Below are 15,048 nucleotides of genomic sequence, written 5' to 3'. Positions count from 1 at the left end.
ATGAATAGGCATGGCTGTGTTCCAATAAAACTTTATTTACAAAAGCTGGCAGTGGGCTGGATTTAGCATGGGACATCATCTGCCAGCCCCTGCTCTAGTCTAGAGTGTGCCTCCTAGGCAGGGTGATCTCTGGGTTGTGGTCCCATCTCTAGTCCCCATTTCTCTATCCCACTGATTTCCAACTGGTGCGCTGCAAGAATCTTTAAAACATGCAGTACCTGACTATTCAGTCAGAGGCACTGATCGCTCTCCCCTAAGACTGTCAAATTTTTAAAAATGACAACCAACATAACAGTAGCTGTCCAGGGTGATCAGCAAAATTTTAGTAATTAGTTTATGTGTACCATGAGACTGAAAAGGTTGAAAATCGCTGCTCTATCACTTCCATATGTCACTTTCCTAATGGCTTCCCACTATCTATAAAGTTTCTCGAAGTGTGGTCCCTGGATGTCTTGCTTCAAAAAATCACCTGAGGTTCCTGTTTAACATGCAAATACCAGAGCCTCATACCATCCTCTATCACCAGAACCTCTGAGGGAATGTGTTCCCCACAGAATTCGTCTGAACACTAGAGTTTCAGCCTCTTCCACAGGACAAGAGTCACGGCCCTCAACGTGTTTCCACTTAAGTCCCAGCACGCCTATCAGCCCCACCTTCTACCACACGAACCGTGCACCACTTTCCCGACTAAGTGACTTGGCAACTCTGTCTCCGCTTGTGCTGTTCTTTTCTCCTGAAATACCTACCCACATACCCTCTCAGCTCCTGTCGGCCTGATGAGTTCCCCCGACTCCAGCCACCCTGCCCCCACAGTCAAACAATCTTTCTCCTTTTCTGCGTTTGGTGGTGCGAGTTTTACTCTTCATGGCAGCCACTACTGTGCCTTTTTATCTATAAAATTATTTGGAGCTGGAGGACAGGTCTTTCTTGAGAACGCACAAACATATAAACCTGTACTTACACATCAATGAGATCGGGTTTCAACACTGATGGCACAGCAGTTTCGATGTTGTACAATTTTATCTGAGATCCATACAGAGTGACTTTGACTAACCTGTTAGCAAAGAAGCAGGTAAGAAAAAAACATTCAGTCGTGAACTAAAATCAGACAAAATGGACAAGGTACCAACCAACAAAGGTCCCAAGAACAGAGACCAGACCTTCAATCTTATCCCAAAGACATGATCTGACCCATGTATAAAGATTTATATACAAAGATAATAACTAAACCATTATAGTATCAAAAAATTTTGAAAATATAAATATCCAACACAGAATATACTATAATATGCTATAAACAATAAAATGATCACAATGAAAAGTTTTGTTATGCGGTCTTCAGTAAAATTTGGGAGAAAAAAGTAAGTTTCAAAGAAAATATGGCACTGTGGAAGTCCCATAATGGCTTTATTATGTATTACCTGTATAATTTTTCAACTTCTCTGAAAATGTTCATGATAAAATACTGAGGTGGAAGTGGCAAAAATGTCTAGAATTAAATTGAGGTATCTTTAATTTCAAGCATAATTATTTCAGGAGCAAACTGCTGAACCCACTGTTACCCAAGGGCTCACTGTACACAAATGAGCATTAAACAGTAAGTAACAGCAAGCTCTATTGGGAAATGGAAAATGCCTCTTTCATTAGAGACAGACATTCCTTTATGAGTCGAGGGGAAAAAACTGGAGACCTGCCTAACTAAGTTCCCTCTGTGCCTATTCCTTAAGAAAACTGAGACAGGCGCCAGGGAAGACAGCATGTACTTTTCTCTCCCAATTTAATGGTGCAGAGGTTCTCCAACTTTGAGCCTAAGCATCAACTGGGGAACCTGTTACAAATGCACACTCCCTGGTACTACACCACAGACCAATGATGCAGCTGTGAGGAGGTCTCTGGAAATACCCATCTCTGAAAAGCATCTGAGGCTCTGATGCATGTGAACCATACTCTGAAAAATGTTCCTCTCTGATGCAAAGGAAAAAATAGGACTTCGTTAGAAAACTATAAGATTGGGTCAAATTATTTCAGGCTGGGGAGCAGAGAGAAAAGGGCATTTCCAGTCAGTCAAGAAAATGAGGGTGAAAGAGCCAATGGTTGCCAATTGCAGTTCTAGGAATGGGGAGAGGCGGGATCACTGGAAATCATACCAGTTACTATTGGTAAGCAAAACACCAATGTGTACCTGGTACCTAATTCTGTTCTACCTTCTTTAACTTCACACAGTCAGTGCAGTTCGCAGGCATTCTACACATGTACATTGGGCAGCCATTACCAGTGTCCATCTCCAGAACTTTTTTCGTCTTCCCAAACTGTAATTGTACCCACTAAATATTAACTCTCCACACTCCCTGCCCCCAACCCCTTGCTACCATCATTCTTTTTCTGTCTCTATGGGTTTTACTGCTCTAAATATCTCACATAGGTGGAATCATGTAGTATTGGACTCTACATTCTGTTTTTACATCACGCAGCATTCTTTAAGGATGTTCATCACTAAAAATGGACTTCTAAATGTGTCTTAATATTTCTATGTTTAGCAGTTTTATTATTAGGTTTGTTTTCTGTAACCTACAAGTTGAAACACTGCTAATAATCACACTGGCTATTTATTAAGATCATGTAGGCATAACAAGGAGCCTCCTCTCACACTTCATTTTAAATTCAAGAAAAAGTAGCTGAGTATCTTTAGTACAGAGCCTACAAACCTAATCAGTGCAGAAAGATATGTATGAGAGGACCGCTAAAATAGCCATTCAGGATTTGTGGTCGATCATCTCACTATGAAGCTGAGACGACTGATGCGTGTGTATATTATTGCTCAAGTATAAATTTTAAGAACATGGATTTCAGACAGTAAGACATGTTCTATACATGCTAACCTTCACTGGGAATGGGCCTAATGCAAGAACAGGAAACAGGATTCTGGAAGCAGAAGCTCTGTGGTGTAGAAAGAGGGCAGTTTTGAGACTCAGGAAACTGGTTGAAGTCTATGTGCTCCCTCTGAACTGCATGACCTGAAGCAAGTCACTCACCCTCTCTGGGCCACACTTCACCAAGAAAGTGACAACACCTGTCCCTCAAAGTACAGAAAGAAATAAAATGTGAAAACCCACTTCTAAAAATTTCCTACTGTACTACTTCCTTTGATTAGTAATCAATTCCTTTGAGTAGTAATCAATTTCCTTTGATTACTACTATTAATCTGGCTTTTAAAGATTTATTTAAAATTCTTAGTTACCTCTGCTTTTAAGGTAAGAGTAACAGTTAAATAAAATCCGGTATGCAAGTACTGTGGCATGGGGCTCCATTTCCTGTTCAGGGTGTTTCCAACGACATGGCTACCGGGCCAGTAAAGCCTCAGGTGTCTTGACTTTGGGCTGGGCCCACCCCTACCCAGCTGTGATCTAACCAACTCACCAGTTACTGTGAAACACCCGGAACCACACCTGTCACTTACATTACAAGGGCAGGGCTTTTTAAGTGTACGAGTTTGTGAGTGGGGAGGTGGGGAGGACCAAGCAGTATAAAATGGTTCTTAACAAACACAGTTGAGAACCTAAGAAGGAAAGAAAGGAGCTTGGTGGTGAAAAGGCTGGGACCCACTTCTCAGGTCAGGCTTGGAGGCTGCCCTGGTTTAACTCCTTAGGACCCTAATGGGACTAGAAAAAAGTCCTACCGTAACATGACTGAGGAAAATTCCACTTCTGAGAGCTGGCAGCCTACTTGGATAGTGTCTCCTGCCTGCCTTTTGTTAATTACTAGGGCATTCTAATGCCTCTTTACCCTATGAGGAAAGACATGAAGATCGACCTCACCTGGTTTCTCCTGAGGCGAATCCTGTCTTTACATCTATTACAAGATCTTCAATGAAATGACATACTATATTCACTGTCTGCTACCTGCTAGGCCTGGCGCTAAGTGACTTATCTCATTCAATTGTCCCAATAAACCTGACGATACGATCTACTCCATTTTACAGACGAGGAATTTGAAGTTCCGAGAGGTCAAATAAAAGCTCCCCATTTAGCGTATATATGCAGAGCCTTGGTTTACCTAGTGCCAGCGCAGAAGCTAGCTGGCCATATGCCACCCCTCACACCCGGTACAACTGAGCTCTGAAGAGGAAATGGCTCCACGCTGTACGTGCCAGCCTACCTCTCCACGACTGTGAGTGCATTGCTGAACCGCGCAGCAAACACGTCTCCGATAAAGTACTCGGCCAACCGGCCCACAGCCTGCAGCAGGGAGCTCAAGTCTCTCAGGGAACAGTGCAATCGCCGGCAGTCATTCTCTGCTGTGATGTTCAACCTGTGCCCTGGAACAAAACACCTCAGACGGTTTTTCACAGAAAGAACACACTTTGGTTACAACGATAAATAACAGCTCATCCAGGCAATCTACATTTAGCAAAACTAATCCTTGAAACATAGCAACCCACAGGCTGCTCCCCCAAACCAAGCAGGAAAAGCGGGTACACCTAACACGATACCCACATGCACTCCAGAGCTGGATGGAGAGAAGGACAGCAGAGGAAGCGGGACAGACAGCCTGGAGTGTGCTATCATGGACCACACATCTATCTGATTCCTCCTGACCCTGTGAAGGACTGATGCCCCTAATTTTACATTCAAGACATCCCCAAGCAGGTCCAGTGACTTGCTCAATATGGGTCATATTTCCTGAGCAGACCCGGTGTCCTAGGCTCAGTGTAATCACCCCCAAACTTGCTTGCCTTCTGCACATGGCCCCGCCACAGAACGACATCTCCATGGGCTGAGAGGCAGGATTCATCCCTGCCCGAAGAAAAGGGTGCCCTCAGCACTGAACCCCAGAATGGCTGTAGGAGCACAACATGAAACAGAGCATAGGACTGGGATTCAGAAGACAGACTCCCTGCCGCTTGCTAGCTCTGTGCCTCTGCAAGCACTTCTATTCTCAGCTTCCTCATCTTCAAAATGAAAGAAGCTATTATCTGACTATTTCAAGGACTAAGAATACATTTTAAAAACCTTGTAAACTATAAACCATTTTCAAAGTTGGTAGTAATTATGGAAAACAAAGAGCTATTGATCTTCTAAAGCCCAAAACTCTTACTTTTCAACATAATTTCTTCAGGCTAAGCAAGGAGGATGCAAAGATGAAGGACAAAAACATCCTCAATTCAGCACCTCCTCTGCCCCTTTGGCCCCTCTACCCACAAGGGTCCGTAAGCCAAGGAGAGGGCTCTAAGTCTGATAAAGCCCCCTCACCCAGCAGGAGGGAGGGCAGTAACACTCAGATCACTGCCCACCCAGCGCCTGCAACCCCCACGACTCCCCGGACCCTTTTCAAGCTTGCTCCCTCTGCTGCCACTATAGGCTTTTATTCTGTTAGGAGGCAAGAGCCTGACCGTGGTCATCACCAACCCTCCTCCTGGGGCACTCCACGAACATCTCCCCAGAACCCCGATCTAAGTACGCAGCTCTTCTAAGGCAAGGCATCAACCCTCTTGGGGCTCTCTCCAGCTAAAGGGGGAGGGAGTGAACTCCCAACTTCAACTCCAGATCTCTAATGACCACGCCTCCTCCTACCATTCGTTTTATCATCTGGACCCACTGATTATCCCCCAGACACCTTGGTGTCTCTGCCTGGACTGTGCATTTCATCCTCTGCCCACTGCTGCCCCTGCCTTGCACACCCTTACACACCCTGCAGACCCACATAAGCATTATGTCTTCTAGGAAGCTTTCCCTCCCTTCTCCAGACAGAGAGCCCATGCCTCCCCCTTGCCACCCCCCCCCTTCCTGCATTCCTCCAGGGCACCTCGTGCATAGACAGACATGAATAATGATTTACAGGTCTCCTCAGTGACTATCAAGTCCTCCATGATGAGGGGCCTCACCCACACCATGGGTGCGTATCAGTGTCTGAAACAACACAAGTGACCACAAATGTATAAATGACTTTAATACGGCAGAACAGAGAGAAAACTAGAGATGGAGCAGAAGGTGGAGTCTCGGCAGCTTCATTCTCTCACACTGCCCTTGGGAATACTCACTTTAGTTTTAAAAGGTGAATACAGATAAGCAATACCTAAGGGGAGAAAGCCAGCAAAGCTGAACACCTATGGAAAAGGTGGTGGATAAAGTAGCAAGTTTGATATCTCAGACCCTATGCTGACTCATTCCAAGTGATGAGTCTGGGAGCAGAGCGTTGGACGGCCTCTAACAGATGACAGAAGACTGGATAAGGGGACGGAGGCTCTGACCTGGCACTGTCACGGTGAGTCACATCCCAAGGATCAGAAGAACAAAAGGAGGGGGCAGCTCAAGGAAGGGCCTTGTAAGGAGAGAGCCAGTGACGAAGGCCGATTCTGACTACTCCCCAGTTGCTCGTTCCTCCCCCCTACACTCCTCGTGGAGAAGTGCAGAAGACAGGACCATCAGCCCGCGGGCAGCCCCGTGAGGCCACGAGAGTGGGTGTCCAGAAGAGTGAGCCAGGTCCACAGTCGGAGCACAAGGAGGACCATCCAGGCTGCCAGCCCGATGAGCCCACGAACACACAGAACCGAGAGATACCTCTGGTCACGCTGGGTCACATGAAAAGGAACACTGCCCCTCTCCTCGTCTCCAGGTTGACAAAAGGAGCACAATTATGCACCTTCTAAATGTTCGGATTTTCAGGGTTACAACTAGGTAACCGACTCCCAGGATAAATTTCTAAAACCCGCTGTTCCTCCGCATGCCAGCCAAGCCTTAGGACTCTGTGGGAAATAAACCCTTATGAACAATACACCTGGGAAACTGGATGTGGGGGCACGGGCCGGAGAGATGAGGCCAGCTCGACTTTCAAAGAGCCATGTGGGCGGGCTGTGAATTAGTATCAGCAGCCCCTCACACTTCATGTAGGCACCCATCTTCATCTTCCACGCAGCTCTACCCTGATCACTGGTTTTCAACTTATTGTTGTACTTAACACCTAGAACTAGGCACTCTTAGATATACCTGAGAACTAGGTTCTTAAATATTTTAAGCATGGAGGGAAACACTGTTTCTCTTTTAGAAATCAAAACAGTATCCCAAACCAAGTTTCCATTTGAGTGCAGTCCCTAACAGTCATTAGGCAGCTTAAAAGCTGTCCTGCCCAGGCCTGCCCCCCTGCCACCGTGTCTACCAAATGCACCTGATGCATGCCCTTCCCCCGCCCTTCAGCCTTTTCCTGGACACCTCAAATGGATGCCGGAGAGCCCAATGCCTCTCTGAGGGAGCCTTCCACCTCTGAACCGCTTGGTCAACAACACGGGAGATCTGTCTCCCTATACACTCTTCCTTATTACCCCCTGTCCGTCTCCTGAAGGGTAGAATACACAACAAGCCTAAGCCTGACGACACAGCAATCTTGGACAGATGTGAAGACAGGGTAATGTTCTTGCAACTCTCCTGACTGAAATACACCTCTGGGTGTCCCTTCCATTATTACCCATGTTACCCTTCTTCTGAGAATCCCTGCAATCTTGGACATACCCCTCCAAACTTGCCCTAATTTGTCCAAAAAAGAGCAGCACCTACAAAGAAAAACCACCCAGAACTGCTGTGGGTGTGTTTATTAAAATATTCGTTTGAACCATATGAAATTCTGGTATTTGAGCATTTCTGACCTAACAAAACTGCAATTCCATATAATTCAACTTAACACCTATGTGCCATCTAAGGTGCATGTTAATCAAAACTGCAGCTGGTTCCTTCCTGCTCTACCTGCAAGGCAGACAAACACAGGCATTAAGCACCACTAACCCAAGTGCCCCCCACCTCCTCCCCTCACCTAGAAACCCCATACCACCACCACCACCACCACCACCACCACCACCACCACCGCCAAACTGCACAAGGCACCACCTCAGCTTGAGGAGGGAAGCTAGTGTTCCCACAGTACAAAGCTGTTCATGTCCACCCATGTTTTCTTCTATTTGGCTAAGGCTAGATTTCTCCCCAATAGCACCAAACACCTGCCAAGTGGAACCTTTAGAAGACAATACTGCTACATATAGGTTTGAGAGAGAAAACATCACAGCCACAAACCAAGCCCTCCTGGCGCTATCCAGATGCGCTCTAAGCCACATCCAGAGAACAGCTCCCTGGAAATCACTGCCTTGGATAAAAACATATTAATGTTAATGTAATTCAGACTTCTCTTTTTGAGGAGAAGCTATGAAAATCAGCACTTGCAGTATCCTACCCTGAGAGAACAAGTCATAAATGGTCCCCAGCAGAACAAAGAACTCCAAAAATCGTATATATTGTAGATGAAGCAACCTCTTAGGCAGGAAAGTCTGCATGGATAAACAGAAAAGTTAACAGGGTTACGTAGAGCAGAACCACTGCCCCAACGAAGGAAGAGCTCAGTGAGGGATGGATTACCACCTACACACAAAAGGGGTACTTTAGGGCTATGTAAGAACATGAATGCAATACCAGAAGCACAGTCACCAATGAGAGGATTTCTCAAAACGCACCTGGTGGGAAGGACAAATGGCGAGCACGAGGCACCTCGAGGGTGAGAACACACAGCAGCCGGCCCACGGCAGCCCCACCCCCTTCCCTGGACCTCACTGAGGAAGTGCAGGAAGACCAGGAGCAGAGTGTGCGTGGGACTCTCACCCACACACTCCAGAAGAGACCCGCAGAGTTCAAGGCTGGCTAAAGAAATGTGAACAACAGAAGTGGGCCATATCCTCAAAGAAAGGCTAACATGGTTTCTGCTACGAGGCAACAGGCTGACTAAGATAGCGTGGAGGTCATCTGAGAGGGTGAATGTCCCTGGGAACCAGAGACAGAATGTACTCAGAGTTCCACTTTTTAGTGGCCTTGCATTGAAAACTTGGGTTTTGAGCTGCCTAGGAATGGGGGAATGTTTCATCACGGATAAAAGAGCTCATTTTGAAAAAAATAAACTAAGTATTTCTCCGGCCTAAGAGGTTTTATCATTGGATTATGCACTATGGATCAGGCTGGGAATGAAATTTATAAATGATCTGGAAGAGCCAAATGCACTGTGAAATTTGCCAGTAAATGGGCTTCAATGAGAGCAGGTATATGACATTTTATTTAGAGAAAAATAAATCACATTATCACTGAATAAGAAGCTCTCAGTTATCAGCTATATCTCAGAAAAACAATTTAAGAATCGCTGCAGATTTTCACCAGAAGACAAACTCAATGTAATGTGAAGTCAGCTACAACACTAAAAAGGAAACCCAGGGGTCAATTTTTGAGTGCGAGGGAATACATGCTCCAGTTTTTTTTAAGATCAAGAATAATGTCTTTAGGGCACTGGATACATTCTAGAAGAGACCACCAGGGCACAGTTTTTCCCAAAAAATGGACTATGGAAAAATCTGTAGTATATGTATACATTCAAATGATTTTCATTAATGTTAACAGCATATTTTACAGGCACGTTTGCTTTGAAAAGTGGTCTTTTTAAAAGTTCTGTATAAGCTGCCCTCATCCTATCTACAAAACCAGGGCCTATACTTGGAACGTGCCAAGTCCCATCAACCTCCTGGGGCCCAGTGAATTATTTAGAAGCTAGTATAGCCATGGAAACAAGCCTTCACGGCCACCAAGAAGGGCAGTTTCATAAAGAGCTTCCCAAGGAAGCTCTTCCATGAATAACAAGTTCATCCAGAAGGTGGGCTGCACCTTGGGCAGCTCTGTGCCAGGCTGACACAGCAGTTACACAACAGAGGGGCCGGGGCCACAGGCTGGGGCCAGACACAAGTCCTGTAAGGAAAACCCTGTAAAATGTCTATACAAGATGGGAGGTTGGGGGGCACAGGTGTACTTGCAAGTACAATATTAAGTGTCTGCTGTTTTTAGCTGATACAATGAATGCCAGATTTCAGTTCATTTAACTTTTGATAATTCCCCATTATACTATCTGGGGAGTAGCACTAACAAGCTATGTGACTTTCTGCAAATTAACATTTCTGAACATCGGTTTCTTTCTTTGTAAAACAGGGGTTACTAATATTAGTGCTTTACACATCACAAGGCATGAGAGAATTAAATAACAAGCAAGTAATATAATGCCTGGTATGTAATGAGTGTTCCGCAAATGGAGGTTATCATCATTACTATTAATGCAACCACCACAACAACAAGCTAGCCCTGAACCCACAGCAGGTGAAACCCGTAGATGGCAGCCCAGAGCCTTTCCCACCGGCTTTGACCAGAGGCACCCTCAGGCCACTCACAACAGGAAAGGTAACAGTTACTAGCTATGGCCATGCCCCACCCTGCCTTTGCTTGCTTGGAGTTTCTCTGATGTACTACTGGGTTCTAAAACCCAGAGAAGACGAGCACATCAGAGCTAAGTCCAAGGTTGTTTTTTCCTAGCACACTTGATGGTCTAAAGGACATAAAACTTCCTTTCTGATCTGCCATCTGTGGTGAAATTGCTACCAAGATGCAGATTTTTATGACAACCCTTATGGCAAGGGTATCAAACTCATTTTCACCAGGAGCACATCAGCCTCACGGTTGCCTTCAAAGGGCCAAATGTAATTTTAGGGCTGTATAAATGTAACTACTCCTTAACTATTAGGGGTTGAAATTTCATTCACCCCTACCTTATGGAGAAGACCATCACTCTCAAGGTTGACCCCTCGGCTACAACAGAAACAAGGCCAAGACCAGGATGAGGAAGGAACCCCCCGGTCAGCTGAGACTGACCTCTGCTGGCCAGCCGCGGGCAGACGGGCGCTGTGTCCGACTGCAACATTCAAAGGGAGCCCACTGTTCCCCTCTCGATGAGACTCCGTGGTGGCACTAAGAAGAGGAGTGAGTCTCACACCACTCGCCACAGTGGTGTGAACGTAAGCAAAGAACAGCGTTAAGTGAAAGGTTAGGCTGGCTGTCCTGACACCACACAGTGGACGCGAGGGCAAGACCCGTCGCCTTCGTCGGGAGCGCCCTTCAGATGAATGCGGTGCCGGAGACTTTACGGCCACTCTGACGGGCAGGACCGTGGCGAGTGCTGCCTGACCTGTGGCCTCAACGCACCAGAAGCCAAGTCATTGTGTTTGGGTTAATAAAAGACATGAACTAACTAACTAACTAACTAAATAACTAACTAAATAAATAAATAAATGAGAGCGTTCTTATTGCTAGGGTTTTTAAAAAGCTCTACCTCTTGTTCCGAATTATCCCGCTCCCTCCCCACTGAAACACCTCTCTGGAATATACTGTCGGAGCCTCATCTCTCGTCTCCCCCACACTTTTTCGAATCATGATTTCTTCCTCTTTAGATGTGGGGGGGAGACAGAGCAGCAGGGAAGTGGCAGTGGAGAAACCATGTTCTGACAGCAAAGAACAGAGTAATAAAATATTAGTCCATTTTTTTAACGTTGGTTAAATTAAAAAATAAAAACCAGTTTACCTGATCCCGAAGTAACTATAAACTGCTGTAACCCCAGATAAACATCTAAATTGTCCTGAAGAACTGGGAACTGAAAACAAAGAAACAATGATTTTAAAAAAACCCCAAAATGTAAGTTTTAACAGCATTTTACCATTAAGACAGTGTAAGTACCTATGGCGAGAGGGGGAGATAAAAACTTTTCTCTGGGAACCTTTATGTGCCAGGAACAAAAGATGGCTTCCTTCTGTGTCCCTGCCCCCAACAATTTCTACAACTGAAACCACCAATCATTATTTGGACTAAAAATAAATAAATAAAAAACAGCAGTTTGATACTTTTTTTAAAACAAAGCAATAGATGCTTGGTATTATTATTATGTTCCTAGAAGAGGACATCAAGCCCCAAAATGATCTGATCCTTTCAGAGTTCTGAAACAGAACTCTCTCCTTTCAAGTCCAAGGCAAACCCTAGCTTCGAGAGAAACACAGGTGTGCCTTTGTTACGGTGTGTGGCTAAGTGAAAAGACAGGCCAAACTATTTGGAACTCGCTCTCCCTTACTTATTTAGCAGACGGGACCCCCATAACCAGGGCTGTATCTTGTTTTCCTAACCTGGTAATTCCCCATTAAGATAAAGACAAAACTTTAATGTGACAGACTCCCTAAGAACAGTAAATGATATAATGGCACACTCTGTAAGAGAACACAAAATACAGCTGGGTTGTGCAATGCAAAGCTCACCCCAATAAATTATCCTGCCTTTGAAGAGATAAGCTTGATGAAATCTCAAAAAACAAGTACCACTTAGTCAGTAAAATCAGTCCTATGACTAAAGATTCCGGCACGTAAATACCAGCGAAGAGTGCCAGCAATTTGCCAAGAGTAAGCTCTACAATGGCTAGCTTGTAATTTATACGAATTACACTAATGTAATTCATATAAATAAATCTTCTATTTGGCCACTTTTGAGCTACTGATGAAGGCATTAGCAAAGTTCTATTATATATGAGAATTCATGTAAGAAAAACGGGGCTTCCAAAAGTTGAATCTAAAATATTTTGGGAAAATATTAACATTTAATCAATTTGAGGGTCAGTAACAGTAATATTTCTGTTAGGAATATATACATATTTTATAATACCAGAGAGCAAAAAAGCCTCGCTACTCATACTACATGGGCAGGGAAATCATCAGGCTCTTCATCCCCCTCCAAAGGGTGAGTTACCAGTGTTGAGAAGGCGTGTGTGGGAAGGAGCTCCATCACTTTGGCCACTACCTCCAGGCTCTGGCGTAAGTACCGCTGCCACTCTGTCTGCTGCTGCAGGGAAAACAGAAGGGTCAGCTCTCCAACAGGAAGTCTCGCCATTCTGTCCTCAGCCTTAAGTCTACTCTTTGACATACCAGTTTGAAGAAATGGCAAATGAGGGAACCAGTTAATTGGAACTTTAAAAAGGCCAAGCTAAAGTATTTATTTTTAAATCCAATAAACTAATGTCATTAAAAACTTTTTCTTAAAAAAGCAGATGATCCATGCAGAATGACCTATTTTCCCCGCAACAGTCAGAGAAATATAGATAGAAAAGCCCTTGGGAAATGCTCCAGTCCCCCCTCCATCGTCACAGCTATAGGAACCAGTCACTCATGCCTTCCGAGACCATCCAGTGCCATGTTCTAGAGCTGATCGAATCAGTGCCGCTTGAAGAATGGTCTACAGACAGGCAACATCGGCATCTCCTGGGGACTTGCTGGAAATGCAAATGCTGTGGCTCCCACCCAAACCTCCCAAATCCAATCTGTTTAACACCTGTGTTAGTGAATTCTTATCCCTGTTAAAATATAAGAAGGACTGGTCTGAATCACACAGTTAACAAGAAGTGACACTGAAGTTTACCAAGCACCTAGTGGGCACGAGGCATACAGCCAGTCCTCCCCCATGTGTTACCCTCATGTAACTATCAACAGACACACCGCCCTCATTTAGGGAGATGAGAAAACTGAAGCTCAGAGAAACTCAATGCCCAGACACCTCTATCTCCTTCATGCCCAAGGCCACAGAGATTCAAACCCAGGCCATCTAATACCAAGTACAAGGTTCTTTCTGACCCAAACATGGTTACCCTCAATGTCTTGATTATGCCACAGTCACTGTGGCATATTCTTAAGCCGCACCAGTGACTTGAAAATTCTAAAGTACACGGTGGTTAAGAAAAAACAACACTGTTAAAGCGTCATCCTGATACACCCAGGTTGTGGGCTTGATCCCAGGTCAGGGCACAGCCAAGAAACAACCAATGAATGCAAAAATACATGAAACCACAAAATGATGTTTCTTTCTCCCTTCCTCTCTCTCTCTCTCTCTAAAGTCAATTTAAAGAAACAGAGTAAAAGAGAACACTGGAGCTATGTCCTTAAGAGACATTTTCCTCATCAATGTGGGCACATCAGCATCAATAAGGCCAAAATTTATTTTAAGACATATCAGTTTATAAAGCATACTTAAAGGAAATTTCCTTTCATTCTAGCTTTACCATTTTAGTATCATTTAAATATTTCCACTAGCACCCAACTTTTACTTGTTGCCCAGAGTAGGAAGTAGAGGTATGGATGCCAGACAGAGGGACATAGAGTTCTTACTAAACCACTTTTCGCTGTACACTTATACTTACATCTCTAGTCCATATTGGTAAAAATGCCTGTAAAACTTCGTTTATAGTTAATAAACCCCAAAAGACTGGCAAGATATAAATTTCAAACGAACAACTCAAACCTAAAATAAGACTACTCTGGCTTAAAAACAGTCTCCAGGGCAGAGGGCTGACGGGTCCCAAGTCCCACTGACAGGACCAAGTCCCCTGGTCACGCACATGGCAACGTGACCAGGACCGAAGGCCCATTAGGGGTGCTGCTTACATCATCATCCAGAGTCTCGTCATCTAACTCCTCCAGCTGGGCCTGGTTGTATCTGAACTGGATGCGATTCAACACCTCCGTGAGCAAGAGGACTAGGGCATCTTCGTACCTGCGTGGCAGGGAGAAATTCAACATGAGGTGAAAGCAAACTTTTAGTCTAGGATTTCAAAAAGGCTTCCTGCACTATGAAAGGAATCGCATCTGTGTACTGACTTACCATACAAAAGGAGCACCTAAACTAAGCTCAGTTTACGGGTGGGCAAGTGTGTGCGTGACAGTGGAACAGTAGCGGGGATATGCCTTCATTTAACTACGTTCCGGCACCTTCTTGATGGACTGACCCCTGAATCATTACATAATGTCCTTCTTTGTCTCTGTAGCAATTTTTGCCTTTAAGTAATTTCATCTGATATTAGCATAGCTAACCCAGACCTCTCTTGGTTATTGTTTGCATGGAATATCTTTTTCTGTTCCTTTAATTTCAACCTATCTGTCTTTGAAACTGAAGTGAGTCTGTTGTAGACAACACATAGTCAGAGCATGGGTTTTTACTCCATTCTGATTTCTGCTTTTTAACTAGAAATTAATCCTTTATATTTAATGTAATTACTGATAAGGAAGGACTTCTGCCATTTATTTTCTCTGTCATATCTTTTGTTCCCAATTCCTCTATTTTGTGTTATGCAGTTATCTAATGTGCCACTTTAAATGCCTTGTCATTTCTTTTGCCATATATTTT

General features: G+C 44.5%; 1 protein-coding gene across 2 annotated transcripts in view; it reads right to left on the bottom strand.

Annotated features, from left to right (window-relative positions):
* Positions 1–15,048, bottom strand: part of XPO6 (exportin 6) — a 120,777-nt gene that overhangs the window by 23,979 nt on the left and 81,750 nt on the right. Inside the window, exons 10-14 of one of the 2 annotated variants that reach the window (XM_053671478.1) lie at positions 14,310–14,418; positions 12,625–12,714; positions 11,419–11,488; positions 4,156–4,315; positions 962–1,054 (exon numbers count right to left, since the gene is read on the bottom strand). In XM_053671478.1, coding sequence (XP_053527453.1) covers positions 962–1,054; positions 4,156–4,315; positions 11,419–11,488; positions 12,625–12,714; positions 14,310–14,418 — 522 coding nt within the window. Of the gene's footprint in view, positions 1–961; positions 1,055–4,155; positions 4,316–11,418; positions 11,489–12,624; positions 12,718–14,309; positions 14,419–15,048 lie in introns of both variants that reach the window. The other variant, XM_037140020.2, reaches the window with a different exon arrangement.

This window comes from Artibeus jamaicensis, unplaced genomic scaffold, assembly GCF_021234435.1.
Source record: "Artibeus jamaicensis isolate MK-2021 breed Jamaican fruit bat unplaced genomic scaffold, CSHL_Jam_final contig_700, whole genome shotgun sequence".
In the NCBI taxonomy this organism is placed as follows: domain Eukaryota; kingdom Metazoa; phylum Chordata; class Mammalia; order Chiroptera; family Phyllostomidae; genus Artibeus; species Artibeus jamaicensis.
This window is presented reverse-complemented; position numbering and strand designations above follow the sequence as displayed.